Source organism: Lachnellula hyalina (genome assembly GCF_007821495.1).
Source record: "Lachnellula hyalina strain CBS 185.66 chromosome Unknown contig00213, whole genome shotgun sequence".
Lineage (NCBI taxonomy): Eukaryota > Fungi > Ascomycota > Leotiomycetes > Helotiales > Lachnaceae > Lachnellula > Lachnellula hyalina.
In genome coordinates, this window is record NW_022157327.1 from 1 (window position 1) to 26,131 (window position 26,131).

Genomic DNA, 26,131 nt, shown 5'->3' on the forward strand with positions numbered 1-26,131 from the left:
CACCCGCCGTCAAGTCACAGACTGTCACGGTGGAGAGCAAGAACGGCGGCGCTGTTGCTACGAGTACGCCCAAGATGGGCAATGTGAGCACGACCGCGATTCCGAGCTCGAACGTTGTGCTTGCTTCTGGAGCTGGACGTTTGGCTGGAGGGTGTGGAGTTGCTGGTGTTTTGGTGGCTTTCTTGCTTCTGGCTTTGGTATAATTGAACTCATATGGAAGGAAGGGGTGGAGGTTATTCTTATTTTCTTTTCTTTTCATTTTAGTTTGCTTTGGGGTTTGGGGTTTGGGGGTAAAACATTTCTTTGGTGTTAGGGGTTAGAAGGAAATGGGATGGTGTGTTAGGAGGGTTATAGGAAATAAACAATGATGATTTAGTGTAGCTTTAGTGAGAGTACTGTATCTTGGAATTTCGTGTTCATGGATTTGGAATTAAAATTGCATTCAGAAGGGATTTTGGGGGGTTTGGCATTAGGAATTGGAAATGTGTATAGCCAAGTTTTAGCTGGCACTTTATTATCAAGTTATTCGTTCATTCATTTAATACTTTGTCGGGTGATTGACATTGCATATGCTAGTATAATCAGTTCTCGGACCCCTGACGTTTGACTGACTTTCATTTCTACGTCTACTTTGTGAAGGAGCAATATGATAATAGCAACTGGGTATATGCTATCTCACTTACATACTTCTTGTAAGCTTCATCTCAACAAACCATTCGCTTTTCTACTAATCAATGCCCACGCAACACACCACTAACAAGTTTCAACGCATTACCCTCCCACCCCTCTGCACCTCCGTATTTTTTCACTACCTCTTTCATATCCATATCCATATCTACATCTACATCTACATCTATATCAATCTTCTTCTTTTCTGCATCTGCAACCTCATGCGATGGGTTCAGATTGGTGGTGGTGGTGTTATTCAGTCTTTTTCGTCCTATCAACGCCGTATTCCGTGTGCTAGGGATTCGCAACATTTCTTTTTCGACTACCCAGCCGCAGTCTTGGGCAATCTGTGAAACCCAGGAGACGAGGCTTGCGAAGGCGCTTGTGTTGTTGGAATTGGGATTGGATGTGGTGTTTTGTGAGTTGGGGGTTGATGAGGTTGAAGGTGTGGTTTTTGGAGCTCGGAATCGTGAGCCGGAGAGTGAGTGGCTGCAGCAGGGGATCATGATGAAGGGAGAGGAGGAGAGGGTTGCGAGGATGGGCGTCCAGGGTGTTAGTTCGTCGGCGTGGTTGGAGATTATGAATGTACCGGTGGGGAATATGCCGTTGTGTATCCCGACTCCTTCTCCTTCTCCCTTCCCAGCTTCGGTATCTAGACTCCAGTCTAGAGATCCTGACCCCGATCCCGCAGTCTGGATTATAGCAGGTATTAATACCAATTCTCTTAGATTCTCCTGCGCGGCTTCAGACCACGTAGCCCAAGACTTGCGTCTCCTAGCATCGAATCCCCACCCCGCATACCCTTCTTCTAGCAGAATATGCACCAGCAATCCATTCCCACATCCAATATCCACAAACCCCGGAAACTTTCCCCCACCATACATCTCCCTCCACAACTCGATCAAGAACGCCGCAATCCCCAGATCTTCAAACACGTGTTTCGTGGGATCGGTACTCTCGCTCCAACTCTCACATAAGACTTTTGCGTATTTAGCTTTTAGACGCGCGTAGGTGTTTTGCACGACTGCTTGCGGGAGCACCACGTCGTGGTGCACGCGTTTGATGTAGCCGGTTGATAGGCCTTGGCCGTGCTTGTGCAGGACGCGGAGGAGGTGGTGGGCTGTTTGCTCGTGTACTGGGGAGCGGGGAGAGGCGGAGAAGAATGAGTAGTGGATTGAGAGGGTTGCTTCTTTGGATGTAGATTTGGATGTAGAGGAGTTATTGGTGGTATGGAGAAAGGCTATTCCGCGAACGGAGGGGTGGTAGAATGGTGATTCCGAGGCGGATGATATGTGGGGGGTGTAGATCACGAGGGATTGAATATCTGAATCTCGTGTCTGCTCGTAGAACGTACATGTCTGGTCTAAAGGTTTATCGAGGAGAGGATTTCTTGGGATCATAGTCCTGACCATCACGGTCTTGAGATCAAAATCCTCGAAGTGTGCGATTCGTGGAGGGATTTCCGAGTCAGGTGCGAGGTTTGGGGTATATGGGATATCGAGAGAGATATCTGCTCGGAAGAGACGGTTGGAGTTGATATTGGGGTTCCGGATGAGGTTCAGCATTACTTCTCTGAAGATTTCTGGGGGAAATGAACAGGAGTGTGAGAAGAGAGGTGTCCATGGTGTTGTTCCTATGGTGGTGGTCTCCTCTAGGATTGGAGGGGAGCCTGCGGGTGAAGGGGTCGGTGAGAATATCATGGTTGAATGGTATCTCTTCGATCTAAGATTCCAGAGAGAATGAGGCCTTGCAAGCCGATACCAGCTTCTTAGAAGCATGAGTTGGCAATGTGGTGAAAAATCAGCACGTGATGGAATAATTTTTGATTTTGTTAGATGTGGGATTAGTCAGCATAATGGTTTATAACCTCACTTTACTTGTAGGGCCAACCCAGCCTCCCAGCTTAGCGACCTACACAATTCAACCATTTATTCAATAAAGTCGCTCTGACGTTTTAAGTCCTAGGCTCTCCATCGTGGATATAAGAAGCGTAAGGCTTCTTATACTCAAGTAGAAAAACTTGTAAAACACTGTAGGATAGGAGGTAACTAGTAATTATACGTACGAAGTCACATTTCGATTGATAAAGTCTCGGGATATTCTTCATTCTTCATTTACATGTTACCAGTGTCTCGTCTGATACTCTTATGAGATACAGATATAGAAAAACTAACAAATATAAAAACACTAACTCCCCTTTACGACCCTTCACCAATCGGCGTTGACGGACCGCAAGGCCTGAATTGCTCGGGTGCGCTAGCAAGATAGAACTAGCAGGGATGCTACTTCCCCAGAATTTCAAAATTATCAATGTCGAGCCATTATTTCTTTCGTCGGGTCGGGTCGCAAGCTCTTTCATTCTACACCGTCTTTAACCTTTCTGTCTACCTACTCTCTCTCTATGCCATGAATTCCTGAATCTGCATTTCTGCGATACCAATTAGGAATTGTCAGTCCGTGGTACATACGTTTGCCAACGCAACACGCGATACTCTGTAGAGGCGATCAGGCTACAAAAGCGCGTTCGAAAAAGCACGATGGCAGAAATGCAGATAGATGAGAATGGACTGTTTGCCGGGTGGAAAGAGGGTGAAATGTGAGTGCTCAATGGCTCCTCAAACCTACTCTTTGCTGATTCCTTGCAGTGAAAGGCTTCTCTACGGCTCTGCCATAGGCTCGACAGTCTTCGTAGCGATGATAATCTGGTCTGCCGTCTGGTTCAAGGAATGGTATTATAGCGAGCCCATCATAAAATACACGGTTGCAGTCCCCGCCCCGCCAGACGATTCGAGAATACTCGAGAGGCCGTCGATCAAAGCCGCGGGTACAACAGCCATCCAATGCTATGCCCCTGCGACTGGCGAATTCCTCGGCTTTGTGAATCCCTCTACGCCAGAGGGGATTGACCGCGCGGTTGAGAAGGCACAGATAGCGCAGGATAAATGGGCGGCAACAACGTTCTCCCAGAGACGGCAGGTGTTGAGGTGCATACTGGCTTTTGTCATAGAGAATCAGGAGGATATCTGCAGAGTTGCTTGTCTGGATTCGGGGAAGACTATGATTGATGCTACGCTAGGAGAGATTCTGGTCACCGTCGAGAAGCTGCAGTGGACAATTGACCACGGAGAGAAAGCTCTACGACCCTCGAGGAGACCGACGAACCTGTTGATGGCATATAAGAAGAATACCGTGCAATATGATCCGCTTGGAGTTGTTGCTGCGTTGGTCTCATGGAACTACCCATTTCATAATCTGATCGGTCCTATGATTTCTGCCATCTTTTCCGGCAATGCTATCGTGGTCAAGGCTTCGGAAAATACGGCTTGGAGCGTCAACTACTTCACTCTTATTGTGAAAGGGGCTCTCCACATCTGTGGCCACGATGCCCACCTTGTCCAGACCCTTGTAACCTGGCCCCAAACTGCCAACCACCTTACATCTCATCCATCCATCTCTCATGTTACTTTCATCGGAAGCCGACCTGTTGCCAAATTCGTTGCGGCATCAGCTGCGAAATCTCTTACCCCTGTTGTTGCAGAGCTAGGTGGAAAAGATGCTGCAATTGTTCTTGATACTGCTGTGAAAGATCTTCCCCGAATAATTGAAATCCTTCTACGTGGGACTTTCCAAGCAGCTGGTCAGAATTGTATTGGCATCGAACGCATAGTCGCATGCCCCAAAGTCTACGACAAACTTGTCCTCGCACTAGAGCCACGGATTCGAGCGATTCGCGTAGGGTCAATTCTCGACGCGCCTAAAGACACACAAGTCGACATGGGAGCCATGGTTTCAGACACATCCTTCGATAGACTTGAAAATCTCATTCAAGGCGCCGTCAAAGACGGAGCACGTCTTCTCGTCGGTGGGTCAAGATTTCACCACCCAGTACACCACTCAGGCCACTATTTCCAACCCACCCTCCTCGTCGACGTTACGCCAGAAATGGCCATCGCAAACGAGGAATGCTTTGGGCCCATCTGTGTCCTTATGCGAGCCAAGAATCCCGAGGACGCTTGTGCGATAGCTAATGCACCGGATTTTGGTCTCGGTGCGTCTGTTTTTGGGGCTTCTGATTACCACATGCGGGCCGTCATTCGGAATTTGAAGACGGGAATGGTAGCCGTGAATGACTTTGCGGCTTACTACGCAGTCCAATTACCATTCGGAGGTGTAGGCGGCAGTGGATACGGTCGTTTTGCTGGCGAAGAAGGGCTTAGGGGTTTGTGCAATATCAAAGCTGTCATCGAGGATCGCTGGGGCTGGGCGGGTATTCGCACGGCTATTCCTGCGCAGATTAGATATCCGATTCCGGATACGGCGAAGGGATATGAGTTTGTGAGGGCGATCGTAGAGGTTGGATATGGGATGCGGCCTTGGGGGCGGGCGGCTGGTGTCAAGAGGATTCTGAAAAATATGTGAGTGACACGGCTTGTATATTATTAATGCTGTTAGATACCTTGATGCGAAATATGCACTATTTTTTTTTACTTTTTTTGCGTTCCAATGCTTGGGCAAGTGCAAGGAAGTGTAGTTACGAGAAAAAGTGAGAAGGTAAAACTCGCTAGTCATTATGTGATCCCGATCTCATTTTTCTCTAGTGTAGTGTTTTATCTTCACTTTTTCTAACGATGGCTCTGCTTTTCTGTTCCTTTGCATTGCTCATTGCTCATTGCTCATCATATTTTCTCTTGAAAAAGTGCCATAGAGATACGAGTATTTTGAACATTCGACATCTCAAATTTCACTTCTATATTTACACTTTGGAAATAGTGAGGGTATTATTACAATGCTCTGCTTGGGCACTGATAGCCCCGCGAATTTAAATCAATGGATAATGTTTTGTCCACGAACAGCTTCCATCTCCCTCTGTACAGCATTTTACCCGTGACTAGTCAAACATAGAAGGATATATCAGCCCATCAAGACACGTCCCAGTAGATACTAACAGATTGTTAGAAAACTCGTCGTCAACCCAATTTCCCAGGCCATAGAAGTCTGATGGCTGGTTGAAGAGCTGCTCCAACGAATTTGTTGTGTCCTGTACATCGAAGCTTGACAGGGTACTGGATGTTGAGTTGTTGAAACTCCAGGGATCGAAGGTTGTGCAGCCGCTGTAGCTCGAAGGGATGTTCATGCTTGTGCTTCTGGAGCATTGGCTTGGAGGTTGACTCATACTCAAGAACATGTCGAGGGGGGCGTTTGAGGTATCATCATGTATTGGAGGCGCATCAAAGCCATTTAGGCTGTCGTGTATATCAAACGCGGTGCTATCCATTGAAGATGCCCCAAAAGCTTCTGTCTGAGTGTGAGGCTTGCCACAAGGATCCGGCGTTTCTTGAGGATCTTGATCTTGGAGATGAGATGATATTTTAGTCGCGTTTCTCGATACCAGGTCTCGGACTTACTGGGAGTTCCATGGATCGATGCGGTATGTTCTCTCAGCTTGTCGCGCCGTCCAGTTGTATATCTACATCCCTCATACGTGCATGAACTCTTCGGACCGTGGATGGATTTCTTATGGCGGATCAAATCGGCTTTACGACGGAAAGTAGACTTGCAAGCGTCGATATCACAGTTGAGTGCGCTTGGACGGACATGGGGTTTCGACTTGCTCGTACTCTTGGGTGAATCTGAGGTATCGGTGCTTAGAGGGCTTGGGTATAAGTATGAATTGTCCTCAATATCACAAAATGAAGACCAAGACTCTAGGACTAGGGGGGGTTGAGACATGACTCTAAGACCTAGAGGTTGTTCAGTCTGGTAGATGATGGTTCGAAGGTGTATTGCTATGGCAGCAGCACAACGGGTACTTAAAGCTCATTATATCGTGCTATGATTTCTCAAAGAAGGAGTTGCAATGGCGGTCCATCGTGCCTACCAGACTCGCTGGCGGTCTGGACAAAGTCGGGATGGACAGCATCTGTATACCATGCCGATCTTCGAAGGTGCCTTTAAAGAGACAACAGACAACAAACAGAGACAATAGCTGGCCAACGGGTGTGGCTGCAATAATTTTCACGTTAGAATATCGGTCGCTTAATTAATACCCCTGAAAGACTGGGGGATCCCAGTGGAACAGGAGTGTACGTATTGACATGCAGGTCTACGCTATCACCCTCTCCCAAACTGGGTGACCGCCTTGCGCCTCGGTCGTTCCAAACTCGGTGGTGGTCTAGACTCAACGTTGAGGCTGAGCGGTCACCAGCTCACCTTCCCTGCCTTGCCTTTCGTCTCACTCGTTTCACGACGAAATCAACTCACTACAATTTCATCATACTTCAGCCCAAGGTCGTTTTCCGACGTCATTACCCGTTGTGTTTTGTTTCAGGGGTCAGCTTTTCAGCTTATCAGATGGTTGTCTAGAGTCGCTGTTGGCTACTGCATCTATCTCACTTAGTGCCAACAGGCTAAGCGCTGAGCTTTTATGGTCAGTCAGGGCAATCAAAATAAGTATTTTAAGGGTTCGTCCTGATCTTCAATCAAGAGGCTCCTCCTATATGCACACCGTGGCTGATCCGCCCTTCTAGAACCTCAAGTTCCTCAACAGCCGGTACGAATTGGCGAAGACTCATGGACCTAATCCTCGTAGATAGGTAGGCATTGTGTCCAGGGCGTATTTCACGTTGCACCATGTCGTCGTCGTCTTCAGCAAACGCTCCTGTGGGAGTGGGTAAGTTGTTTGTCCGCTCAGATCAGTGGGGTCTGACTAATACCCCTCTAGATATGAACAACCCTTCCAATCTTCATCTCTATTCTCAAATACTGGTGTTCAAGACAGACACTTCAAGGGAAGACGTGGCGTTTGAGAATCTTGAGGCTTCGCAGCAGAGGAGCGTTCAAGCCATAGCCCATCATTTTGGTTTGGACTACGAGTACTCCAAGGCATCTCGAACTGTGAGAATCAGTAGACCAGATGTACCTGATTTATCTGAGCTCAACGATCTCGAGGATCGAGATGTTCAGCTATCACGCCTCGACCAATTTCAGTACAACTCAAATCCGTTGAACTCTGTTACGACTTCTCCATCTCCCATACCTTCCTCTATATTTGATTCGGCCTTGACTGTGGATTTGTGTTCTACAACCCCGTATAATACTTATTCTTATTCTGGTCATTATTCTGGTCACGAGGCCCCTGCCTCCCCAGTCTCATTGCTTGAACAGGTTGAAGAAATGCCTTCCATAATGGAGCTCTCCTCTCACAACCCCGAAATTGGAACCCATGTGAAGAGAAAACACTCTGGAAGCGGCCGCTCTGCTCGAAGTTATATTTCAAAAGGTCCCTGGAAAGCCTGGCGGCTGAGTACACGCAAGAAGACACGCCCAGATACCCCCAAAGATAACCATCCGAGCAAGGTCCAACCAATTGCTCACTCCTGTAGTGTTTGCAAAACAACATTTCTTCAAGAAGCAGATCTGAAACGTCATGAGAAGTCACACTTAAAGCAAACTCGTTTCCAATGCCCAGAGTGCGTCATGGGCTTCATGCGCCGAGACCTGATGCTAAGACATCAGCAAAGAGTTCACTCGGGCCCCCTTTACCCTCCTGTTTCATTGAATGCTCGTAAAGACCAGCAGAGACGTGCAATCGTCTCAGGTTCAAGGCACAATAAAGGTTCCCCAGCCATAGGTATACCTGAAGCAGGCGTGCTTTCTCCATCTGTGCTACCCTCTTCTCCAGAAGAGACCGACTGGACAAGTGAGCTACTGACTGCTCCACAAACATCCCGTTATAACCAAACGGAAAGTAAGCCAAGCTCAACATACAGTGCGCATAGCGAATATGATCGGAGTAAGCAAAGCAGTATTTTTAGCGGCGAAAGTACATATAGCCAGACGGGCTCAGGTTTTCAGGAACTTGTCTTCGACTCGACTTCCGTATATTCAGGCAGCGTGCTGTCGGCTGCTTCGGGAAGACGAGGGCCTTTAAGCAATTGGGCTCGGGCGGGCGCCAATGCGGTCAAGAAAGTAGGAGCTTGCTGGTGTGTATTTTCATTGTCTTCTTTTACAATGATTGTGCTTGCTTGGGTCTCCCACAATACTCTCATAAGGTTGATGCAAATTGCTAATACTAAACTGTAGGCGATGTAAGTTTCTGAGAAAAACGGTACGTGCTTGAATCATTCTTCGACTCGTACCATGTTGATTTTGACAGTGTGAACTTGAAACCCCTTGTGCGCTGTGTCCAAGAAGTGACAAGTCCAAATGGGAAGCTGTCGGATGCAGGCGTGGCGACTTCCAACCTGAGTTGCCTCTCAACATCTTGTGCAGGCACAATCCACTTGCGTACCCAGCGGAAGAAGAAAAGCGTGCTATATCAGCTCTTGCAGCTGCATCACAAAATGCAACAAATAGACGCGATGGATGGGTTAGACAAGAGTATAATTTGGACAGGGAAAACCAACGTTCACTTCCGGTTCCTGAAGTTAGCGGGGCCCATCAATTGCTAGGTCAGGCATTTTCGGACGCCTGCAACTCGGTGACCACCAAGCCAAGTCCAGGAGCTCTCGATCCCGTAAAGGAGTGTGTAATGGCGATAATGTGGGAGCTTTCTGAATGCCCACTCCCAATTTTCGACTCGGTGGGTGGGTTGAACGGCTTGATTCAGCTGATGGCTCCCGCAGCCGTTTATCAAGCCAGGCAGGAAAATGTAAGGACTCTTTCCTTATCATGTCCTAGGTCTGTAGACTATCTCCGCTCTTCAACCTCTTCATAGAGTGGTGTGAACTTTTCAAAGAGCAAAAGCCGTCTTCTGGACGTTCAAACTCGTCAACTCTATATGATAGACGTCCTCGAGCTAGACACAAAAAGCGGCACTCATTATCATTCATGTTTGATGTCCTGCTTTGTGTGGCACATTATATCCTGGTGCCGCTTTGTCTATTTACCACGAGGCGTCCTTGACTTTGGAGAAAGTTCTTGGGATGCTAATTGAGAACTGAGACTACCAGGACCATCTACGAGAAATCTCACTAACTCGATTTTCAGAACCAACTAATTTCCCAGTCCCTCATTTGTCTCCGCAGCTGCTTCGAAGCAATCCGCAAGAGAAATTCAGGCTTTATCAGCCAATACTCGCACAATTACTGCAGCCCAAACTCGCGCGACTGCAAAGTCGAGTACGTCGCAACCGTTAACTTGCACCTACAAAGCTACTTCAACGAGCTCTCAAGAGTCATGTTCAAAAAAGAAAATATACGCAAAAAGAACACCTGCTATCTCTCAATATTTTACAGCTTCTGCATCCAGAGCATTGTCAGGAAATCACTCGTCATGTTAGCATCGGAGGATAGTACCGCTTTGGTGCAAAGCCAGCGATATCTGCACATTCCGCTCAGGCTATTCATTGCTAGTTCGGGAACCTACGACCCCCTAGCTCGCGATTTGCTTTCATTCTCTGGCGCGAACGATGACCATGAGCAAGCGAGACTAGCGGTGGGGTACGGGGAGTGGTGTTCGAGCGGGGTCGGTGACTCGGGGAGCTATCTCAAGAGGCTGTTTGAGGATGATGGAAGCCCTATTCCCACCACGTGTAATCATGACCACGAAACGGAGCGAGAGGAAGAGCAATTTGAGAATAGGGACGATATGGATTTACTGGGGTCTGCGGATGATCTTAGTATGTTTTGGGACTCTGAGCCAGCTGCAGCATGGGATGAGGGGATATTTGGAAGTCCTTGAGAGAGTGCTACGATATCTGATGGTTGATGTTTTCCCTTGCCGAAAGAGATCATAGTATGAAAGACCCCTGACCTTTTATACCTATAATATAATCAATTCATGGACGACATACGTACGATACGTCGGCACCTACAATATACAGGCGGAGCTCTGTGCTGGCTTGCTTTTTTTTTTTTTTTTTTTTTTGAACCCAAGAAGCAAAGACAGAGCTAGGATTCTGGAATCCCTAGGCCTCGAATGGGGCTGGGGCCTTACCATGCATATGGAAAAGAAAAGAGCGAACTCGAGAGCACGAAGAGATGATTCGGTTGCTGCTACGACGTGGAGCTAGCTGTGCTTACTAGTCGTATTGGGCCAAGTCTTGCGGATGGATATGCTCTATCTTTCGCTTTGGCTACTATGCCATGACTGGGCTCTTAATCGCAGCGAGAGCTGGGGTCTGGAACCATTGGTCCACTTGGGGATTTTGTGGGAGAGAGGCATGTATGGGCTGAGACTAAAGCTATCAAGGTTGAGTGGGTAGAGAGGAAAGGAAGCGTGATAGATTGAATGAATGTATGTTGCGAGACGGGAGATAGGATTTTAAGGTTCGATGATTATACTATAGTATATACCTAAAGCAGGAAGAGAGAGAAAGTTTCAGGGAAAGGGAGACAAGAGAAGTGAGTAGGGGGAAGATCCTTACATACCTATATACATAGGACAATATTATATGATAATTGCCGCTAAAATGTGCCTATTCTGAGACATGCAGCTAGGAGGAATTGCCAAGAACTAGATAGATAAAAAAAAACAATCTATGGTATGTTATGAGTTAAAGAGAGAGAAGGGAGTAGATATCTATGTCTAGATCTACCGAAACGCCAAACACCGCCACCCATAATCTCACAGCCAAAACGCCCATCCCAGGTATTTATTATTCATACTATACACCACATCAATGCTTCGCCCTCGCCGCTGCAGCAGCAGTCTCCCTAGCCATCGCGGCGGCGTTCATCCTGTGCGCAGCCGAAGCGGCAATAACCCCCGTCTCATGCTGCTTCTGCCTCCTCTCCTCCAACGCTCCCGATCTCTCCTCTTTCAACCTCCTCTGCCTCTCACTACGTTCCCTCCGCCCCACCCCCAGATCATCCTCCGCAACCCTCCAGTTCCTGCCTTTGCGCCCCGCTTCTCCCCACATACTGACCCTCTGCACCTTCCTTAGTTTCGTGAGGCCGTATGTGCAGACTACGCCTGCGAAGATGATGCTCCAACCCGTCACGCCCCAGAAGCCCATGCTGGATTCTTCGAGGAAGTTTTTCAGATTCATGCCATAGAGTGCGGCGACGAAAGCGCCGGAGCCGATTCCGAGGGTGCCGATGGAGAATTTAAGGTCCAGGAGCATGAGCGAGTTGCGGTTTGCGTCGAGGATGGCTTTTACTCTGTTTTGGTGGTTAGTCAAAAATCTTGGCCAGGGCAACTGTGTCTTACATCTCTTCCGTGTTACGGATACTGGAGACCAGATTCCCGGACTCTTGGACGATTTCGTCACAGAGTTTGTGGTATGATTCCAACAGCATCTCGACTTCGGTATGGTCATCTTCCCCACGAACTAAATCGTGGGACTTTTCGGTCAGGTACATGGCTGCAAGATCATCGTCTGCTTCAAGTAGCTCGTCAATGGCGTCTCGGACTAGCTTTGCTTTTTGCTCGAAGGTTCCGAGTTTCTTGGAGTAGATGAGGAGATGTCGCAGCTTGTCTCTATCAATATCCTCTTCCAGCTCCCTCAATACTCGAACAACTGGCTCTCTCACGCCTTCGAATTCGGTCTCCAAACTTGTTATTACTGATACGAGCACTGCTTCTAGTGCTCGGAATTCGTAGGGTAAACCTCCAGCTGCAGCTGAGTTCTGTTTCTGCCGGAGCTTGTCTTCCAGATCGTAAATGAACGCGGATTGGTTGTAAGAGTCTGTGGTTCCATAGGCATCGAAGACGAGTACGCGGTTGGATTTTATTAGGACGCGGAGGTGGAGGAGGTTGATGAGGATTGCGGAGGGGCGAACGAGGATATGCGGAAGGAGAGTTGAGTCGATTTTGCGTAGATCTCGAGGAAGAAGTCCATACTATGTCCATTAGTCACTACTTCAGACCAAGGTATTTCGAAGCAATTACCTTTGCAATCAGCTCGCTCTTCTTGAACTCCCCACTCGTCAGAACCACATTTCCACTCTCATCAATCTCCGTACAGCGCAACTTCGGTTGCGCTGCAGCTTTGGCAGACACCACCCTTCCAAGACTAAATACTGAGGTATCTGCTCCGTCCTCTCGTTCCCGTAACGACGTGGGAAGATCGTCTGGTCGTAGGGGTCTCCCTCCTTTTGAAGATTTCGTGCCCCATAGCCTTTGAAGCCAGCTCCTCGACCCCGTTGAAGCTTTACGATGTGCTAATAACACCCTTCCATCATTCAGTCCTCTGTTTCTAGATGCTGTCCGGCATTGGGCTGATTGTATATGTACAGTCGAGGGATTTGAACGAGGCCATAAAAAATCTAGATTTAGAAAGCCTGCCTCAAGAGTTGTATGACGCGGCACCGTTGTCGAAATACATCCAGTAGATGTCTTTAGAGTCTCGAATACTGGGTGCCAAGGTTGGGAAAGGGAGCCTCCAATCGTAGCGTGGTCGAGTATCGAGCCAGGTCGATGGTTGGGAGAGAAGAAGCAGACGGCTTCGGATTGCGCCTGGAGGAGTTTAAGAAGAGCTGATGATGGCGCTGGTGCGTAGATAACGGACCGCATAGCAGCTGGAGAGCTATTGCTATCTGATGCTACTGGTACAACGCTCTCGTCTAGGTCGTGGTGAGGCTGAGGATGTAGAGATATTTTTCTTGGAAAACCTTGGCGTCATTGGTCACATGATTGGGAGTACTTTCATTCACGGACTTAAAAACTCTCTTTAAATTGGAAACTTGTGCTAGGAAGTTAGTTTTGTACTATCAACGGTTTAATAGATCGGTACGCCATCATTCGTAGCTGAGATAATAGATTCTGGCGCGAAGTTGGAGTATAAAGATACTTTAGCCGGCACCAAATTACTTAGTCCAGGGGGGGGTTGTGGCTGCATTTCAAGCCATTGTCTTATTAGATTGTACTCTGACTATAAAATTAATGCCTAGAGTTTGGCTATTGGATTTCGGGATATAATAACGTCCTGTTTCTTTAAGCTAAACGGCCTGAAAAGCCATCCATTCTAGGCTTAACAACTTCGTACCAGGTTGATTCCGTGACAGCGTCCATGAAATCGAGTTTCTCTTGGTCCTTTTCCTTTTGAGCTTCATCCTTGATATCTCCTATCTCCTGCGGCATAGCGTAAGGAGTGATTTTCGTTTTATTCGCTGGCCGCATCGAAGCATGCATCAATATGTGATTGACGACTTGTATTTTGTTACCTCCCGCATGTCGCAAAGCATAGATGATTGTATGGTCACCAATAGTATTTCTGAGTCCAGCCCAAAAGAGGAGATGTATAACGCGTGTGTCTCCTACGGAAATAGCATTTCGTAGCCCAATTTCGGCCACCTATAAGCAAATTAGCGGGATAGTGAATGGTATACGCTTGACTCACTTCACCACTTGTAGATCGAAAAAAGTCAAGCACTGCGCCAGACTTGACGATCCAATAAAGATGCTTCACCATTTCCTCTGACCAGGGACCGAGAAGCAGGCTTTCGGGTATCTCCACACCCCTTTCAACATCACGATGCGTGCCCGACTACATATAAACAAAAAATCAGCATACTTTCTCTGGGAACCAGAACAGGAACAATACTAAAAGGACTTCAAATATTTCGGGATAAAGTTCCAAGTTAACCCGGAAGCAATTCCCTTCAACATTTACTTACCGAGAATGAAATATGAAGCATTTCCTGTGCATGGAAATTTGTGAATCTGGCAAAATCTGCGTCCAAATACTCTTCTGGAGTCATTTCAATCGTAGGCTCAGATTTTACATCTTTGATATGCTCTGATATAAACCCTAGCAAGTGTTAATTCGAGCATATTTGGTAATTGTCAGATTATCCACATACATAGGGGTTGGAAGTCGCGGTCAGTAGCATATTGCTGTACCCACGTCGTCTTTGCCTTCAGTATAATAGGGAGAGATGCCCATCGACAGCGTAATATTGCAGTCTACAAATCGATAGCTTAGCTACTATCTGCTTGATCATTCGATGAACTTACCTGGGAGGAAACAACGGAAGGGTCCGGTTCATACCTCGCCCTAGCTGCGTGGCAGGCGTCCCAGGTTGGATCGAAGGCGGCAATAATTGTTTGAATATAAATGAGATCGCGGCTTAATTTACTAGCAATAATAGGACTAGATCTGGGGAGATCAATGCTCATTGCATAAAGATAAACCCTCTCCAGCAACTCGGTTGGTAGCTTCTCGAGTAGAGACATCTTGAGTTTTGATTTGATGTTTTTGAGTGATCGTTTCTTTGTGGATTTTGCGGTCGAAGAGCTTGCTGCTGTGATATCTGCTCTCTTGCTCGAGGAAATCAACTTTAGGGGTCGACCTCGAGATTTGCCCTGTCGATACAATTAGCCAGTCATCCACGTTTGGCAAAAATGATGGGTCAAATAACCTTGACACTCGTACTCTTGGCATCTTGTCCGCTTTTATTGGCCGTTGCCTTTCTTTTGCCGGGAACCTTTATGGGTGTTCGATCCATGATTGGAATTGGAATTTGTGGAGGAAATAGATTGAGGATGTTAGTGTTGGTTGGGGAAAATTCCCGACTTGATACTCGTAGCCTTGCATACGTCACATGATGAGCGCCAAATTAGTTCATGGCGGGGCCTCAGCCTCAGCCTCGTCCAGGATTATCTCCAACATCGATCAAACTCTCACAGGGTCAAATAAATAGAGATCGTATTGGGGAGCAACCAGATGAGTAACGAAATACCGGCTTTCTCCCCATTCGAGCTATTTCCAACAACCTCACCTAGCTAACACCATGGACAACGCATTCACAACGAAATCTTTTCCGATGGACTCCTCTTCACAATTGTTCCCTGCGACGCCTTCCCTTCTCGGCCTCCCTCTTGAACTCAGACTCCAAATATGCGGCTACCTCTTTCATATCAAGACCCGTAACTGTGACAATCTCGGCTTGTTAGGTTGTCGCTGCGGGGACAATGCCTATCTTACCAACAGCCAACTCTTCAACGAACTCCGAACTCTCCATCTCATTTATGCCAGATTCGTTTTCAAAGACCCTAGTGCTTGTCTCCGCTTTCTCGAGTGCATCCAGGATGACTTTATACCCTTGAGAGATATTGTAATTACATTTAGAACCAATTATTCTGATAAAACAGGGTTGGGTGATATCTGCAGTAAACTAAAAGGGAAAAATCTCCGCGACCTTCAACTCGAGATCAAGAACGAGAAGGGCATTAATGTTTCGTTAGATCTAAATCCACCAGTTTACAGCACTCTTGCACTCGAAAAGCCTCCCGATCTTGCCTATTATCTAGCATTGCGGCCATCAAGACATCCTTTAGGAGATCTGAAGTTCCTTTGATCTTTCACTGTCATTGGGCATCCGGGAAACGGGGAGATAGAAGTAGCTCTTTTCAAATCGACTCAAACGAATTGGCATGCTTGTGCAAGACGTCGAACCCAGGAGGCGCGACAGCAACTAGGGTATCCATGATTCTATAAGATCTCCGCCAATGAAAAAGAACGTACAGATTGCCGACATTGCTTGCGGTTATTAAGGGGGCTTTGAACTTTCTTCATATTCAGGCCTGAGCGGCATGTAATGAATGACTGGCTGGGGAGCGCGTTGAGGGGGACAATTGGCGCATTGGGTGAAAAGTCGAAATGCAATAGAAGTACGTATCTGTACTCAGAACGCGACTGGATTTGGGTTCAACGGTGCCGTTCTATGGAAACCTAGTGTGTCACTTGAGAAGAGAAGACTTGCTCTTCATTCGCATATCCGCGACATGCAAGGGAATATCATAAGCTGCAATTTAATTCAGCCGCTAGCGGCCTACGTGAGATTAAACCTCTCGATATATCTGGTTTTCGTTTATTATTGTGTTCCGACTCATCTCCGACAGAGTCTAGGCCCAGAAACGAGCACGAGCAACACGAGAACGAGTAACGCGATCGGAACGCGATCCCATCCTTAGATTCGATCTCTCAATGTTTGCACGTCCTTTTTCTGACATCACCAGCCACTGTGGCGCACTAAGTGTGGCTGGTGACGTCTTAAACTAGACTAGCTGCCTCTCAAACTGCAAATCTGTTACTTGAAACGAAGCGCCCTGCCCCCTCTTCCTTGATTTTGTGCTACACTCTAATTCCTTGTCTGCCAATGACAAGAGGTGGCCAATCGCATTTGCTTGATAGTCGGGTAGGCTCTGCTGCTTTGGGACGAAGATGGACAGCGGCTACGTCATACAACAACACACCTGATCCTAGACACGGAATGCTGTTTTGTGTTTTGCCATGGTAGGATGCAAATTTAATTCTGATGACGCACATTCGCCGAAAGGATTTGTACGACGGAAGGAGGTTGGACAATATATAGCAACCCCCTTCCTTCTTGTCCTCTCCCTTTACTCTCCATCCAACAACAAGTTCACATTCCACTCCAACAAACACAAACAAACATCAACTAAAGCCTCGAGCTTCTACCAAACACACACCAATCCAATTCAAACAATCAAGTCGCACAGCGCAACACCTTCACAATGGGAGCCGTCGTATCATGCGTATGTCCACCCTTGCTCCCCTCATTCCCCAATCCAGTCCACTAATAAACAAAACAGATCAAATCTCTCTGCCAGACCATCGGCGCCTGCCTCATGGCCATCGTTAACGGCATCGCCTCCGTCCTGCAAGCAATCGTGGGAGCCATTGCCGCCTTTTTCGACATCATCATCTCTTGTCTCACCTGCGGTCGTGGCGGTGGTCGTAGACGCAGAGGCACGACGAGTCATGTCTAGTGCGCCCATCTATTGCTTCCCGTCACAGTACCACATGTCACGAATGAAGCACACCCTGTGTTGTGTTGTGCGTGTGGTGGAAGGCATGGGAGATGGGCTGGGGGAGGAGAGAGGAGGGGAGGAGATCGGCGGTGGTGAAGAATGATGGTGGTGGGCCTTTCCTTTTTACAATACCCGGTTCTGTAGACCACGATTTTTATTCATGTAGTATTTACTACTCCTACTGCATGCTGGTAGATCGATAATGAAACGATTAATATACCCCGCCTACTTCCCCCTATGCTTGTGAAGATTCCCACCCAAAATATACTCGAGTGAGATGCTTCCACTTTCTATATTTCATGACACTCTTTTCCAAAATGGACGAGAGTTGTCCTCTCTTGGGCAGCAAGTAGTGACAAGTGTACTTTGTACTCGTTTTATATTCGAGCTGCGTGCTAAATGGGTGCAATTTGTAGTCAACGAGGAACCTAGACTTACTTGCTAAGCATGCGACTCCACTAGGGGAACTTCGTTCGTCGCAAGTGACTGACCGTGTAAGATTCTTGCCTGCAAGCTACTAGACGACCAAATCTCCACACTGTCTGGCATAATAAGTCGGTCAATTCCCCCATCAACTCGCTTGAGCAAGCAACAAGGTGTGTGAATTGAGTCAAGTTGACTTCGTCGACCAACAACCTAAACAAAATGACCCACCTGTTGGACATGAGACATTTTATCAGATGGTTGGAAATCTTTGAGTGTTCGAAATGGGTTCCGCCGTGGCGCTTTCAGCCCAGCAGGAGAATTGAAAGTTCTTAAAGTATATTCAGTCTACGAGACTAGGATTTTCGTAATTCGGATGAATGAGGAGGGTTTTTAGTAGGGCCAAATGAATGCACAGTTTCCTGGAAGAACTGGCCTAGCCTGCGGTCAGCCTCCGGACAACTCCCGCGGAGACACCGGCTCTATCTAACCGCGAAATGCAACAAAACGTATGTAGGTTGCCAGAATTGGAATTCCTGATTTAGGCTCATTGGGTGGAGGTTGATGACACCAAGGATAATTAGTCACGTGGGTGGGTTTATCACAGGTTCCTTTGCAGCTCTTTGCTTCACTGTTCATTACACTCCTCGACGATTGTACATTCTGTCATCGTTGCTCAAATCGGAATGCATAACTGGTTTCTTCTTTATAGAGTGTGGGGTTAGGTGTCTCATTCGGTTGCAGGGATTGTCTTGAATTCGCGTTTCCGATTATATTTGTCGCTTCTATTTTCCCCGATTTTACATTACACCCACATCCCAATACATACAAGTCCGCATAACGCTACAGCTCCAAACCTCGAGACTCTCATACCCCCAGCCGCCTTTGATTTCGACGTCGTCGCCGTGGGTGAGGGCGACAAAGAAACGGACGTGGGTTTTGGTTGTGAACTCGTCACAGAAAGCACAACTGAATACCCTGTTGACGACGATGTCGCCGATGTCGGTGTTGAATTCCCCGTCGGTTCCGCAAGCACAACCTGAGCCTGAGTCTGCGCCTCCGACTGCGAATCCGTCTGCGTCTGCGACACGCTACCACTCACGCTATCCGACGTCAAAGTCCCCGCATCAACAGTAGCAGTACTGACAGCACTCCCCTGTTCATCAGTATACGTCTGCGTAAACGTAACATCGGGCGGCATCCACGTCGTCGCGATCCTGCCCACGGCCGTCGTGTTGTCTGGGGGATTGGCGCACGAGGCATCTAATGGGAGGAAGTCTGCGGGCTGCAGGTTGTTCATGAGACACAGGGTCCAGAATTCTTGGTCGGCGGCGCTGGTGATGTTGCAGTAGGTGTAGCAGCCGGTCGTGAAGACGTTGGTGGGGCCGCAGCATGTTTGGAGGGCGGATGTTATGATGGTGTTTGCTGTGGCGTTGCCGACGATGCAGGCGTTGACGAAGGTTGTATTAGCTAGGGATGATGTTGGGGGACACGACATTCTTTTTCGGTGGGGGGTGGATGAGGTGGAGATGCGGGGTGGTTGGTGGTGGAGGCCTTGAATTGTAAGTCTATTGGGATTTGACGAAAATATTCTATCGAGAATGGTTATTGGTTTTCATTCAAGATGGAGGTGAGACAGCATATAAGTACAAAAGATAGTAGTTAGATGTTGTTGGACGTCGCTGGCATGGGGGCGAAGTTCCAACTTAGGCGCTGGGCTTTGAAACGCCAACACAACGAAGCGAAAGATCGCGGTCGCCGGTCGCAATTATTTTTAGACCCCATCCCAACCGAGCGGTTACAGAGTCGGCAGTCCAAAATAACGCAGATTTCCTGGGTATGGCGCCTTGAAAGCAAAGTTGTGGAGATCCAACAGTTGTTTATCAGCAACTTCCCTTTATCAAAAGGGGCTCGCTAAAGAAAAGCAGGGTGAGAATGAGTGCGATTTCAACTACCAGGCAGATTGACTCCTACGGTGTTTTACAGCCGTCTCCATGAAAAGAAGAAGCCTCCTAGTGGTCAGAAAAAAGCGGCATACAATTTATAATATGCTAGATAGCATGAGACATTATTAAAAGTTAATAAGAGTAAGTGCCGCTTTTATTATCTAGCATAGGGGAGCATAATCAAGAGCCTAAGGGTTCATGATTAATAGTCCTTTAATAAGGAAGGCTGTAAAACACTATGGGAGTCAATAAAGTACTACTTCCTAGCACTGCTTGAATATGCCGTCAACTAGGTGGTATATTTGACGAAGATAATGCTGTAGAACCTTTAATAAAGATTTGCTTCATCCTTTAAATCGGATTTTTAAATAGAGTTGGATGCATGATCAAGTTACGAAATGGGCCAGTCGTCACCTTGACTACCATCCCAAGCCGAAAACAACCAAGCATCTGGCATAACAAAGTCCATGCTCCAATCCTGCGTCTCAAAACCCAGCCCATCTCGTTGTGTATTTTCAAGCTCCGGTGCCAATATACCTTCAGTATCAGCCATCAAAGCGGAACATACCTCAGCACTCCTTTTAGCGCCTTCTACAGCACCCTGAGAAACAGACGTCCCAGCTTCAATAGCCTCGATCTGTCCCAACGCGGCAGAGAATAACAAGTGGCCTTTGACGTTATTCTTCCCCACCGAGATCCGCACGGCTAGGAGCTCGCAAGCTTCGCGGAGAATGTTCTTCAGGGGTTGTCGGAGTTCCTGGCTTTGGCTGATGAAGGAGTCTTGTTCCTTCAGCTGTGTGACGAGCTCGTGGAATATGATGATGATGCTATGGGGGATGACGCTTTCGAAAAAGCCCCCGGAGCGTGTTCGCAGGCATGTGTAGTCGTCGTAGGGGAGATCTTTTAATGATTGCTTGGTGCCGCTTTCACTACTGGCGTAGCTCATCATCGCCACAGATGAATCGAGACACATCTTTCTGGCGAAATAATGCCGAAGATCATTCTGTGGTTTAGTTGCGATTGAGCAACAGAGAATAAGAATAAAGCGGCGGAGATAGAGGTCCAAAACATTGCACTGTATTGTTTCAGCATCAGTGGACCTTTCTGGCTTGGACGTAACCATACCTGGAGTTGCGATGGTCTCGGCTCTGCTTTTTGACTTCGAATCTTCCGGACGAAAGAACCGTTCGCTCTGCATTCTTTATTCATGATTTCGCCCAACCTCGAGACTTCTTCGTATGAAGGCTCAGAGTTCAAAGAATTGGAAACTTGAAGTATTTCGATTCGGGTTCTCAATGACGACAAGAGAGTGATTTGGATAGAAGTCTGAGTAAAAACATCACTCGGTTTCGAAACAGGTGGGATGTTTGTATTCTCATCGATTTCCTCATCGTTAATATTTGCCGGAGCTTCGGTATCAAAATCATCGGAACGGATTAAGGGTCTCATCCCCGATTCCACAGAACACTGCACATTAAGCTCGGCTATCGTTGCCCAAAGCCTTCGTCTAATCTCTGCTTGCAACACGCCCATATTTGGGAAGTATTTAGGATCTCTGTGCAAACCCATGGAGAAGGCTCGTCGTACTAGAGAACCAGCTGATATCCAGACCAGATCAGCCACCACAACAAGGCTCTGGCGGGCAATGAGCAGGAGGCAATGTAATTGCAACCCCGCGATACTCAGCCGACTCTTCTCGTATGGTATTTCTGATAACCAAGATTGGGCTGCGTATATCCATTTCTTTGCTTGGGTACGCAATTCCTCAACATCGGGTTCTTGGTAGTACGTTACTCCAATGGCCATGGCAAGCAGCATTCTGAGGATAAAACTATCACTCGCGAGAAGTGGCTGGTTCCGGTATTGGTCATATTCTTTTCTGAATGTTGGTATGTGAAAGATCCTGAAAGCTGATTCAGCGGTCCGAAAGTATGCATCGAGTAGAACTTCGCAAGTTTCAGGGGGTGGTATGGAGGCTCTAAAGTCCGGGTTTGCCTTCCACTCATCATAAATCTTAAATTTGGACGATTTTGCTATCGCCTTGCATTTCTTCATTACAGCAGGAACATCTGTTGTCATAATGCCTTTGCTGAACGAGTGGGTTGGAACTGAAGTACCTGTCGGAGCTGCAATAATATCAAACTTCCAGAGTCAGTCGAAGTCTGTGTAAAGAGATTTGCGAATAAGGCTTACCAAGCCAACCAGATTCATCCAATGACTTGGTCCACAATATCTTGTCTTGGAAAGTATCCCTTGCAACTGAGCACGAGGTTCCGTAGATTTAGGTGGATTCGAGATTCCCGGCCCTCCATCTGACATGTACTCTGACAACAAGTGCTCCAGCCTCTGTACACTTCCAAAAAGAGCACGTACTTTTGGTGAGTCCTCGGTATTTTCTTTATTGATATTAGGGGTTTTACAGGCCTTCTGGGGAAGGAGTTGAAGACGTTCATCTCTACCACTGGAGATTGATAAACCACCCAACGATGATGAGGCAGTTGAAATGACTGATATTGGAGTTGGGGGCGCGATTATACGATGAGAGCTAGCTGCAGGAGCATTTTGACGGTTGAGAGGGGCAGCACCTTCAGCATATTTGCAAGCAGCATTTGATTGCCCGCAGTGTCTGCATGGTTGAGTTCGATCACACTTGATTTTTCGACGTCGACATTCGTCACACGAGAATGCAGGTCTTCGACGAGTTCGGGGGGGTCTTCTGGGTTCGGACATATTCCAGGACTATGGCGCGCCGAACACACCACATACACGTATTTCTAATTGATGTTGTTAGGTATGATTACGGGTGTAAAGAAATGTAAATATTGGATGCAGCTGCGGACCTAGATTATCATTATTTCACTGCACCTGGGACATTGGACTTATTACTCCGTACTTACGTCCGTCAATTCCGTCGAGTCCGCCAATAAGAACTTGGCTTTATTGCATCCATAGGCTTTATCGCTTCCTATAATCCGGGCCCCGCCCCGTTACCACGCCCACGCCCACGCCGCGCCGCCTAGTCCATTGAGTTGATGGTTAAGGACACAAAATAAATCTGAATTTAGCCATTACAGTAGTTGAGCCGGCTGTCCATTGGTTGCCGTGGGTTTTTAGAACAGAACAAGCCGATGTCAGCTCTAAAAAAAATCGAGTAAAAGACACGAATAAGACTTTGCCAGTGGTGCTATTATCATTTCAAAATGAGATGCATCAAGATATCTCTTTCTGCGCCCACGAGCTGTCCACCCCCAAATCACCAGACCCGAACGGGGATATGGTTAGACATGCGTCACTTATGGCCGCGCCCAAGAATCTTTACATCCGCTTTCGCTGTATCCTAGATACGTCGATCACCCTTGACGAAAGATCTCTCAAAGTTCTATAAATATGTCGTATTCCCAGCGGATAACTGATGAATTGACAGACACACAACATTGCATACTCCCATTCTACACCATCAACCATAGCCATGGAATTGACCCCCGAGACAGAGATTTTCCGATCCATGGAAAAGGTCATCGATTTTGAGAACTTCCGCTTGGCTCCTCGCTTTGATAACGCCGCTCAATCTGCTCTTCTTCGTCCCAACCCCAAGCTAGCACATGCGCTGGCCAACTCAAAAGCCAAAGGTCTCCCGCCCATCAGCGTCGTTCCTCTTTCAGGGCAGTATTTATCCATCCTCGCCGGGATCATGGGTGCAAAATCAGTACTGGAGATCGGTACTCTGGGCGGCTACTCGACGATCTGTTTTGCAGAAGCTGGCGCCAAGGTGACAAGCATTGAGATTGACCCAAGACACCGGGATGTGGCACTGGAGAATGTGGATGGTCTTGACGTGGAAATTTTGCTCGGCGCAGCGCTGGAAGTGTTGCCGAAGCTGGCAGAGGAGGGAAGACAATTCGATATGGTGTTCATTGACGCGGACTTTGATGATCAGTGGGAGCATTTCGACTGGGCAGTGAAATTGACACGGCCAAAGGGGTGTGTCTTTTTAGACGATGTGGTGGTCTCGATGCTGAAGAATGGGCAGACGGGGGAGGGTGGTAGTGATTCTATCTTGACGAAGGTTGGCAAGGACGACAGAGTGATGGCCACCCTTGTGTCAACGGCGGCTACACACCCAATGATACCCACACCAGCTATGAATGGTTTCATTATGGCTATGGTCAAGGATCATTGATGTAAAATCCTTGGTCGTTAAAGTGGTAGTAAAGGATCCCGAGTTCCACAATGTATATCAATAATATCATCTCCTCTCCCTCCTCTCCCTCCTCTCCGTCTTAAATTCTCATCTGCAAAAGCGAGCAAATGTCTCATGAAATTGAGACAATACGAGATGGCTTAGCCCCCCTCCTCGTCCCCATGTCCAGTCACATGTGGCGTAGATTGATGGAAATTCTTCTGATGTTAATGCTTGCGCCTTGTGTTGGTCTATAACTTGTCTTTAAGATCCTTTATTTATCGTACTCGGAGAACACTTCCTCAACCTCACTCCCTGAATCGTCCTTGACTTGCGATGACTTTGCTCTTGCTTTGACTGCGCTCGCTCTCAAAGGCCCTGAACGGGTTGCTTTTACGGCCTCTGTCTTCGGCAAAGTTACTTTCACTGACTCTGACTTGGTCGTCTTTGCTGCCTTCTTGGTTGGCTTGACATCACCTCTTCCAGATGACTTCTTTTGCTTTACACCCGTGCCCTCTGGATCTCCCTCAGACTCATCACTATCCTCAATCTTTCGTTTCTTTCGCGGTTTCCGCGTCAACTCCCTATCGACGAGGTGCTCTATCGGACAGTCTTTAGCCTTCTTCCAGTCAGCCGACCCAGGATTCGTATTCGCGCGACATTTATAGCATGTCTTTCCGTGTTTGATGAACAGCGAATGCAACCCGTACTTGAGATGTGATGGCAGCCACAAGTCACAATGGTTGAAAGTCTGATCAGCCGTGGCATTTGGCGGCACCCATCCAAGCCACTTGCAATGACGGTGAACATGGGTGTCAACAGCGAAACTTGGACGCTGCATGTTGAAAAGGAGACTACAAGAAGCTGTCTTAACACCGATGCCAGGGAGTTTGAGCAACTCATCGATGATGTCGCTGTCTTTTTTGATCTCAAACATCCAAGCCATAGTCAATGGATTCTCTTTGATCCTATCTATTTCTGCATCTTTCTGGATTTGAGTGAGATGGCCAGTTGCAAGGACATCGGCGGGTTCTCCGGTAGATTTCTCTCTCAAAAGTGCATCCCGACGCTCAACATTCTGTGCATGAATTATGTTGAGAATATTCTTGATGGTCTTTCCCTTAACAACTGAAAGTCCTCCTTTGTGAATCGCCTTAGTAATATCTTCAGGCTTGACTTGGGAAACGGCACGCCAATTCGGACTGCCATCAACTGCACCAAACGTCTGAATAAGACCTTGAAGGGCTGCAGCGCTATTGGTACCTGAAGTATTTGCACTCAAAACAGTTCGTAAGAGAGCATCAAGGAGATCAGGTACTTCTCCGCAGCCGCTTATAGTAGCCGAAGGTGGCGGGACTTTCGTTGGTGCTTTGCGTTGCCCATGCTCCTTGGATAGAAGGCGATGAACTTCCTCGGCAGTCTCGGGTGTTGGAAGGTGGTGATTTGGAAAAGGTGATTGCTCATAGTTGAGCTTGTACTTGTGAGCCTTTTTCTTGACCCTGGGAGTAGCTTTTGTAGGCGTGACCAGCTCCTCAGCAACCGGGGATTCTGGTGGCGGGCTATCGACAAGCCCCTCCTCCAAAGGCTTTGCTAGTGTTTCTGATTTGATGATTTTGGGGACGGGGCCCATATTATGAGGAAGGCTGTCAGAAACGGTCACGGTTTGGGAGATATTCTTCTTCTTGCGGGGCGCCATGACACTGAAAGCTATACCTGGCTGACACGAATATGGAGAATGTCTTGGAATATTTCGGTGGCACTTGCTGAAAATGCTCAGCATTGATTGTAAGGGCGATGGCTAATAGTTTGTTGATGGGTGAGGAGGAGAAAAGCGAAAGAGCTTGGTCCGTCCAATGATGACGATTATATCCATACCTGGGCCGTGCGCGAACAACTTTGAACGGCAATACCACTGCTATAAGCGAGGAATGTGATTTTCTACCTATTGAAAACACATTCAATCTTTCTTCTTCAGTCTTTCTATTGCTTTCACCAAAGGTGGGATCAGCAAAGAGAAAATGCTGTCTCTTAGACTTCAAGGTATTAAAACATCATGCGAAAAGATCTTCGAATATACAGTATTTCCGATTTTGTAGTTACAAGTATGCAGTCAGCTTCCCAAATATCCGCAACCATTTAGGCTTGGATTGCCTAGACTTGCATATATGCATCAAAACGCCTCAAAGGATGCAGC

At 47.4% G+C, this 26,131-nt stretch overlaps 6 protein-coding genes across 6 annotated transcripts; 3 read left to right on the forward strand and 3 right to left on the reverse strand.

Moving 5' to 3' along the window:
- Positions 1-731: 731 nt before the first annotated feature.
- On the reverse strand, positions 732-2,369 carry trm44 (tRNA (uracil-O(2)-)-methyltransferase; the record flags this gene model as incomplete). The annotated part of the gene is made up of 2 exons (XM_031153386.1): positions 732-1,909; positions 2,024-2,369. 2 exons carry the CDS (start codon positions 2,367-2,369, stop codon positions 732-734), a joined length of 1,524 nt encoding a protein of 507 aa, XP_031001772.1.
- An 837-nt stretch (positions 2,370-3,206) lies between these two features.
- MSC7 (putative aldehyde dehydrogenase-like protein) lies at positions 3,207-5,088 on the forward strand (the record flags this gene model as incomplete). The annotated part of the gene is made up of 2 exons (XM_031153387.1): positions 3,207-3,265; positions 3,315-5,088. The coding sequence occupies 2 exons, from the start codon at positions 3,207-3,209 to the stop codon at positions 5,086-5,088; spliced, it is 1,833 nt and encodes a 610-aa protein (XP_031001773.1).
- Positions 5,089-11,287: 6,199 nt separating this feature from the next.
- mrs2 (Mitochondrial inner membrane magnesium transporter) lies at positions 11,288-13,125 on the reverse strand (the record flags this gene model as incomplete). Its single annotated transcript, XM_031153388.1, has 3 exons — positions 11,288-11,771; positions 11,821-12,452; positions 12,502-13,125. The coding sequence occupies 3 exons, from the start codon at positions 13,123-13,125 to the stop codon at positions 11,288-11,290; spliced, it is 1,740 nt and encodes a 579-aa protein (XP_031001770.1).
- Positions 13,126-17,091: 3,966 nt separating this feature from the next.
- LHYA1_G008469 (uncharacterized protein) lies at positions 17,092-17,346 on the forward strand (the record flags this gene model as incomplete). The annotated part of the gene is made up of 2 exons (XM_031153389.1): positions 17,092-17,112; positions 17,170-17,346. 2 exons carry the CDS (start codon positions 17,092-17,094, stop codon positions 17,344-17,346), a joined length of 198 nt encoding a protein of 65 aa, XP_031001771.1.
- A 5,616-nt stretch (positions 17,347-22,962) lies between these two features.
- Positions 22,963-23,937, forward strand: mdmC_0 (O-methyltransferase; the record flags this gene model as incomplete). Its single annotated transcript, XM_031153390.1, has 2 exons — positions 22,963-23,133; positions 23,272-23,937. The coding sequence occupies 2 exons, from the start codon at positions 22,963-22,965 to the stop codon at positions 23,935-23,937; spliced, it is 837 nt and encodes a 278-aa protein (XP_031001763.1).
- A 274-nt stretch (positions 23,938-24,211) lies between these two features.
- LHYA1_G008471 (putative DNA glycosylase) lies at positions 24,212-25,633 on the reverse strand (the record flags this gene model as incomplete). The annotated part of the gene is made up of 1 exon (XM_031153391.1): positions 24,212-25,633. One exon carries the CDS (start codon positions 25,631-25,633, stop codon positions 24,212-24,214), a length of 1,422 nt encoding a protein of 473 aa, XP_031001762.1.
- Between the last annotated feature and the right edge of the window lie 498 nt (positions 25,634-26,131).